The 8387-nt window shown below is 29.7% G+C and overlaps 1 protein-coding gene across 1 annotated transcript; it reads right to left on the minus strand.

Annotated features, from left to right (window-relative positions):
• Positions 1 to 98: 98 nt before the first annotated feature.
• Positions 99 to 7635, minus strand: LOC103841304 (L-type lectin-domain containing receptor kinase IV.2). Its single transcript, XM_009117830.3, has 2 exons — positions 1424 to 7635; positions 99 to 1134 (listed from the first exon to the last, which is right to left on the minus strand). The coding sequence occupies exons 1-2, from the start codon at positions 2556 to 2558 to the stop codon at positions 254 to 256; spliced, it is 2016 nt and encodes a 671-aa protein (XP_009116078.1). The 5' UTR covers positions 2559 to 7635; the 3' UTR covers positions 99 to 253.
• Positions 7636 to 8387: the final 752 nt, after the last annotated feature.

Genomic DNA, 8387 nt, shown 5'->3' on the forward strand with positions numbered 1-8387 from the left:
TTAATTTAAATACTATTATTTTGTTTATAAGAACCTTTTTTTTTACAAACTCACCAATAATTAGGTTTAACTTTTTAGTCTATGCATATTGTAATCTGAGTCGATAACATTTCTTCCAATTCCTAAACTCTCATCAATTTATCACAATCATAATCATATTTAATAAATTTTTTGTAAGAAAATCTTACATCTCCATACAAAGGCAAAACTGTATATACATAATCATACGTTACTAATGTTGTAACATCATCAATCACCTCCCACCAGAGAGTAGAGAATCAGCGATGGAAGACACACCGGTAAACCCATTAAACACTGAGGAAGAATACGACATGGCAATACCGCTAAACCCCTCTCTCCCTCCCAAGTTCATCCCATTCCCTGCCGACAAATCCAACGGCGTTAGTTCCGGCAATGACATATCTCCTCTCAGATACTGTAACACCAGCCTCATACTCGGTCTAGCCCGAGGATCCGAGTGCGAACACAATAACCCAAGCTTCAAAACCATTTCAACCTCTTCAAGATCGTAACCATCGCACCCAAGATTCGGATCTTTCGCTTCCATTATGTTCCCTCTTAGCCACAAACCGAAAACCCACTCCACAAGCAAGAACGTATCATCGCTTTCGCTATGTAGCTCAATAGGTCTTCTACCAGAAACAACTTCTAGAAGAAACGCACCAAACGCATATACATCGGTCGCGGTAGTAGCACGTCCTGTTCTAGAATGTTCAGGTGCTAAGTAACCCAACGTACCAACAACATGAGTTGTCTGAGGATCCGACCCGTGATCATACAACCGGGCTAACCCGAAATCCCCGAGCCTACCGTTGAAGTCAGCGTCCAACAAAACATTACTAGCCTTCACGTCACGGTGAATCACAACCTGCTCCCACTCCTCGTGGAGATAAAACAAACCAGACGCAACTCCTTTGACGATCTTAGACCTCTGCTTCCAATCTAAAGTCCTCTCGGGATTATTGTATAGATACTTATCTAAACTTCCGTTAGGCATGTAGTCATAAACAAGAAGAAGCTCTCCTCTCCTACGACAGTACCCCAACAGAGGCACCAAGTTCCGATGACTCATCCGACCGATACTCACAATCTCCGCCACGAACTCTTTCATACCTATAGAAGGATATAGAATATTTATTAATAAAGTATATTTATTATGTAAGGTATTATATTACTAATAATGTATTTTTACAATATTTACTAATAATGTATATTTATTATGTAAGATATAATATTACTAATAATGTATATTTATTATATTTACTAATAATGTATATTGTTTATTACATAAGATATTACATATATATGTATATCTCATCATTATCTGTAATACCTTGTTTATTGTCCAAAAAAAAAAAAATAATAATAAGTTATAAAAAGTTAATAATAATAATAATAATACCTTGTTTAGAATCGTGTGAGACTCTCTTCACAGCGACTTCGATCTTCGTCGTCGGTAGTATCCCTCTGTAAACCCTCCCGAACCCTCCCGAGCCGAGGAGGTCCTTCTCCTTGAACCCTTTGGTCGCGTGGTAAAGCTCCTTGAACCGGAACCGGTTCTTGCCGAACTCTGTTTCCCAGTCGTCGAGCTCTTCCTCGAACTTCTTCCTCCTCCTCGCGACGTAGAAGGCGAGGGAGATCACGGAGAAGATCAGGAAGAGGGAGATCAGCGGCATGCCGATCTTGTAGAAGTCAGAGATTCGCCTCGGCTCGAAGCGAGGAAGCTTCGGGAGGTTCGATGACGTCAGCGACGGTGCTTCTCCGTTTAACCGGAAACTCCAACCGGCTACGTAATGCTCCGAGATGACGGAGCCGGTTGCGGAGGCGAAGCCTACGTACATGTCTTGGAGAAGAACGGAAGAAAGATCTGTTACGTAAGTAATGAGCGGTTTGCTAGGCTTGTCGGAACCGTACGGAGACATCGTGACATCGATTTTATTACTGAGTTTGTCGTAATTAATCCAAACTTGCATCAGTTTGCGACTAATCAAGTTCAGATTCTGAAACTTGTTATTCTCGTTCCAGTATCCAGCGGTTGAGTACTTAACCGATCGCAAACCGTTGATGTCGATGCCGACGTGGTTATCGTTCGGATCTCCGAACTCGTTGCTCTGGATCGTGTCGAACTCCACTGCGAAGACGTGGTTCGTGTCGTTGCCGTTGTTCGAGTTGTTGAAGAGACCGATGTATTGACTAGGAAGCGCAGAAGGGAGAGCAGGGGATGGAGAGATGACGAAGGCGATCCCGTGGCCGCTTAGAGTCGGGATCTGGGAGTATATGGCGAAGACGAAGGTTGTGGAGAAGGAAGAGACGGTGGCGTTTGGTGAGTCTTTGAACCGGATCGGTTTTGTGTAGAAGGCGTGGCCGGTTTTTTGAACTGTGGTGTTGGTTAGCTTCAGGAGACCGTTGGGTGTGACTGTTGCGAGGCCTTGGAGGGAGATGTCTGTCGGAGGGTTGAAACCATTGTAGCTGAGGATCTGAGAAGAAGATCTTAGTGTTTGAGAGAGAAGGAAGAACAAGATGAGCTTGATGAACATGGTGGCTTCCGGTTATTTCCGGTTTAGTCTTGCTCAATTTTGAGATGTGAAGAGACAAATAAAAGTTCGTGGTAATAAGGGTTTTTTTAGGCCACGCCCGTGATTGAATACAAAGATGTCAGAGGTAGGTTGTGGAGTATTGATCAAGATAATAAAGCTTTGAGTTAAATGATATTTAATTGTCATACTATGGATTATTTATTAATATTCGTTTTCGTGAGGACTATCTAACACATCACTTTGATTTTGACTATTACATGAAATCCAGTTTGTCTGCACATGGCTGCCATTATTTGTAGGGTTCTTTCATTCTTTTGTAATAGTAATAGTCAAAATGGTCGACCGGTGGGATGTTGATACTTGATAACTTTAGTTTTTTCTTCATGATAATGAGATTAAATTTTAAGTCCAGTCTTTGGGTCATATGTTTTTTGACCACAAAGACAACAAATTCGAATTTGTGATTTTCAGACCTTATCTATAGGCTTTCTTTTTGTTAGTTCATTAGGCACTTGTTGATTTATAATATAGTTGTATGAAAATAGTATAAAGTTATAAACTAGTATAAGAAAATATACTTGAGTGTATATGTGAAGTTTTCTTATATTAATTATTTTGAATATATATATTGGTTCATAATACAGTACTATCTTTTTAGAACATCATATTATCGAGTAGTATAAATGGTAAATAAATTTGAGGATGAAATTAACGGAAACGTTATTTTCAGAAAATTGAGTTCTTTCAGTTTTAATTGGTTTTGGTCTCCATAATTTCTAAACTCTCTCTCGTTGACCAGAAACAGAAATAATACAGTATACAATAAATTTAAATATTACCAAGATTCTCTAATGACGATGACTGGATATCGACATAAGTACGTACTATCTTTCGACATTTCCAAAAAAATATTATAGTGTGAACACTGAAAAGATATCAGAACACACTGTTAGCTCGAAAGGCGGAGATTACAGACAAAAAAAATGAAAGGCTGAGATTTGCTGTGGATTATCGTTTGTTCCTCGGAGATGGAAAACTGGTCGACATTATATATTGTTCCGCTGCTTATATCGTTATATTTCTTCTCTAATACCCTTGGCTGACAAAAAAAAAAAGAAAAACCTTGATTGTAATATTTTACTTCTGCTGATTTGTCACATTCTCCATAATTTTAGCTAAATTAAATATTTCAAACTTTCTAATTAATTCATTAATTTTAATATTATAAATATTTCAAAATTTCTAATTGGAATATGATTATAATTATTTTAACTTTCACGAATTTTTTTTTAGTTTTTAGCATAAATCATTAATTTATTAATTTAACTAATATAAAACTATTTCAAATTTTCAAACTGGAATTACAATTATAATTATTTTACACAAGTTAGGACCAATTCTTATTTTCATATGATGTAAGATGTTTTAAAATTCTATAATTTTATTTTTCTCATTCATTCTAAATTGTCTCGATTATAGTTTTGACATATATATTTATGTACTTTTGATATTTGTTTTTAGTTGGAGTTCTATTTTTTTTTCTTTTTTGAAAGACTAGGAGCAAGTCGGTTTTGTTACATGGAGTTTGGAATTATGAATTAAGTATTCTGAATTAGTTATGTAGTTATTTTCTGTGTATGTTTAATTATTGTTTAATCTATAAGAAAAATATGCTTTGATATTAAGTTTAGAGAATTGCATATGTAATCATGTTATGAAATGGCTAAACTAGATATATTTTTAATTTATAATTAGATTTATCATTATATAATAAACCACAATTTAACTTTAATAATAAAACTATCATTATCTATTTTTTCTTTTATTAAAAGTAAACTTATGAAATATTAAGATAAATCAATGTGTATATTGATCAAGTAAACCAATGAAATATTGTCATTTTCTCAATTCGTTTTTTTTTAAAAAAAATTCTTCTAAATTATCATCGAACATTAATTTTTATTTACTTTTTATTTATTTGTTCTTGCTTGAATTTTGTGTGTTTTAGTGTTTTTTTTTTGGTAATTTAATACATGTTTCTGATTCAAAAAATACAAAGTAGATTAAGAGAGACCAAAAATTTACTTTCTTAATTTACTTGATTGTGTAAAATATTTGATATCTAATTATGCTCTTATAGTCTCATACTTTTATAGTTTTTTGTGTTAGGAGGACGTAGACTGAAATAAAAATTGAAAAAAACTAAAATAATTAAGAATAAGTTATCATGATGTTTAAATCATAATACATATATTAATAACCATTAATAAAATGATTATGCCCGCATATGCGGATAAAACACCTAGTAAATAATATTTGGGTTCACGTAAATTCTCAAATTCACTTCACTTTTTATTACCAATTAAAACACCATATAGAATTAATAAAAATTATATTAAAACCTTTAAAATAAAACAAAATAAATAGAAGAAAAAGAAATACACCGACCGACGTTAACATTGTCTACAGAATCCTAAATCTTAAACTCTAAATTTAAATTTTGAAATTAGCGTTAACGCCGACATCGTTACTATTTATAGAGTTTTTGAATTTAAAATTTTGGGGTTTTTTTTTTTTTGCTAAAAAAAATTTTGGGGTTTAGTGTTCAGAATTTAGAGTTTAGAATTTAGAGTTTAGCTGATGCATTAATATTGTTAACGTCAACGTCGGTTTTTCCAGCTATTTTGAATTTTTTTTAAATATGTATTTTTACTAATCTTACATGATATTTTGATTGGTAATAAGATATAAGATGAATACGAGCGTTTACCACACATAGATGAACGCAAGTATTGTTCTTTTAATATATTGGGAATTTGAGGTATATACTTTGAAATGATTAATGGGCAATAACAAATTGAAACTAGTATGCAATTATATTACTTGTTTTTTTTTTGACCAAAAATTATAGTACTTCTTTAAGTAAAAGAGATACCAAAAAGATACTTCCGTGATGCAATAACAAACTATTCGTTTGACATTTCTCCTTGGGATGTGTAAGATTCATGCGACTTTTATGAAAACGTGAGCTTATCTTTACAAAGTTGATTGTTTGACAGACGTAGTAGTTTTTTGTGTTGGTCTAATGGTATTAATCACATATTGTGACCGACATTAAAATAATACTCAGGACATACGAATACAGTGACACAAAAATGTAACCGACATTTTTGGTGTGGACATATATGATGATCACTCGACGTTCGTTTCGAAATTGATCATCTAATAGGCAGTGATGTAGTATACATATTGTTTTTTTTTGAATAATTACATACTGTATTTACACTCAAAATATGACACTTATACGATTAAAGTGAGCTTATATTTTTGAAAATCTGTAGCTTATAACATTTTCTTATATATATAAAATTGTCCAAAATATTATTAGTAGAAAAAAAGAAAACGATTCATAACTACTTTAGTGATGTAAAAACTCGTTTGTGTGTAGGAAAACGTGACTTGTGAGAAAAGGAAATGGGATGGAAGGAGAGAGAGAGAGAAGAACAATGACTTTAAGAAGTGATGATGAAAGCAAGTGTTATAATCTTAAGTAAGTTTCCCGAGCAATTTTTCATACTCCCTTCATTTTTTTAATATAAGTCATTTTAAATTTTTTTTTATATTCCAAATTATATGATGTTTTCGGTTTTATATGTAAAATTTATTAACAGTTAATGTTATATGACCAATGATAAAGTACCTTATATTTTATTATTGATTAATTTGTGGTTAGTTAAATAACTAATGATGCTTTTGTTTAGAAAATATAAGAAATTAATGATTTTCTTAATTTGTGTGCACAATTCTAAAACGACTTATATTAAAAAATGGAGAGAATATTAAATAAGTTCAAACTAATATGTACATTATTCCTTTTTACACTATCACTTAAAATATTTTTGAATTAAAAGAAAACTTTTCCACTTTGATTATATGTTTATTTTTCCTTTACACTTTAATTATATGTTTTTTTGTAACATACTTTAATTATATGTTTGTTTTCAAATAATATATATATATATATATTCTCTGTCTCCATATACTTCAAAAGAATTCTTTTTCCTTTACACTTTAATTATATGTTTGTTATAATTATACGTTTGGGTTATATACTCTAAGTTTCCTTACTTAAAATTATAACACTTAATTGCTCAGGATATTCTGGGAAAGTTTTGTCGGAGTACAGCTCTGTTTCTTGTAGTGTTAACTTAGAGTATATAACCCAAATATAAATGATAATTATTTAAATTATTATTATTTCATAATATTAAGATACTCATCTTAAAATATTATATTTAAAATATTTTAAAATAGTTGTTTTAAATTTTTTCATAAATTTAATTGTTATTTACCCTTTTAATTTTCTTTTTGAATTAACAGGAGATTCACGCCGAAGTCTTAATCCTCACTTGCTTGAAACCACATGTAACATCTTCTCTATTAAAAGAGAATTATCGTTTTTATTTACCATAAAAAAGTCATATTAACCTTATTAGGTCCATTTCATTAATTACATTTATTTAATTATTTACATTAATCTATTAAATATATAAATATATTAATAATAAATCAATTTTAACTGTAAATTTAAATTTTATTTTTAGTTATAACAAAATGTTGAGAAAAAATCTAACAAAATCTTTCTAAAATTTTAAAATACTTTATTTAAATTAATACCATTGATTAATTTTGTAATTAATAATATTACTATTATACATTAATTTAAATAAGATTTTACTATAAAACAAAATAAAAAAAAGTGTATAATATTTTTCAAATTTTATAATTATATTCTATATGTTCTTTACTAAAAGAAATACCATAAAAAATCATACTAAGTCTATTTCATCAATTACATTTATTTGATTAATTAAGGTAATCTATTTAATACTATATAACATTTCTGAAAAATCTTATAAATTATATAGATATTAATAAATAAATTTTAACTGTAAATTTAAATTTTATTTTTACTTAGAACAAAATATGTTGGAAAAAATCTAACAAAATCTTAATATAATTTTAAAATATTTTTAAATTAATACAGCGATTGATTTCATAATTAATAATATAATATTATTATAATCTATTTACTTATAAAATCCAACAATATACTAAAATAAATGACATAGAAAATTTAATTTATGCTAAAAAAATATCAGTTCTATAGTATAACTAAATAAAATTTTAAAATGTATTGTATTCAGTTTGTAAAAATTAGAAAAAATGAAGGAGATTCTCAATTTGTTTATTTCATACTATGAATTTATTTTATCCAACTCGAAAATATATTATATACAATAACAATTAACATTAAAGTTAAATGTATAAAATAAATCATTATACATTAATAATATCAAATAAAAAACATAACCAATAACATTATAGATTTACAAAATATATAACACGAAAATGTAAATTATATCTTTAAAAGTTTTACGATGATATCTGTTATATATTTATAAAATAAAAATCCCCGCACATCCGTGCGGGTGAAAAATCTAGTTAGTTTATCCTTCTAGTTGAACTAGCGAACACTTAGTTTCTCGAAAGATATTCCATGACTTGTTTATCTTTATTTTATAATTTATGGACTAGGCCAAAGTCTTATTATATACATTTATATATTTTTGTCAAAATGTCACGGTCTTTGCTAATTAAGTATAAGTGGGTTACTAAATATAAATAAATGTAAATATAAATACAAATACATTTTTCTCGAAAATTCAAATTTTATAGAAACTTCTGCAACCCACACAATCTGTTTTACCATATCTTTTTCAAAAACAATCTCGCAAACCGAATCTTGCTGGTGTTCGTCTGCAACAG

Source organism: Brassica rapa, chromosome A09, assembly GCF_000309985.2.
Source record: "Brassica rapa cultivar Chiifu-401-42 chromosome A09, CAAS_Brap_v3.01, whole genome shotgun sequence".
NCBI lineage: Eukaryota > Viridiplantae > Streptophyta > Magnoliopsida > Brassicales > Brassicaceae > Brassica > Brassica rapa.

Excerpts from the sequence above, each read along its gene's own strand:
- LOC103841304 (XM_009117830.3), bottom strand. The coding sequence starts at position 2,558 with ATGTTCATCAAGCTCATCTTGTTCTTCCTTCTCTCTCAAACACTAAGA. Across the intron at positions 1,135-1,423 it reads CTCACACGATTCTAAACAAG|GTATGAAAGAGTTCGTGGCG; the intron begins GTATTATTATTA and ends ATCCTTCTATAG.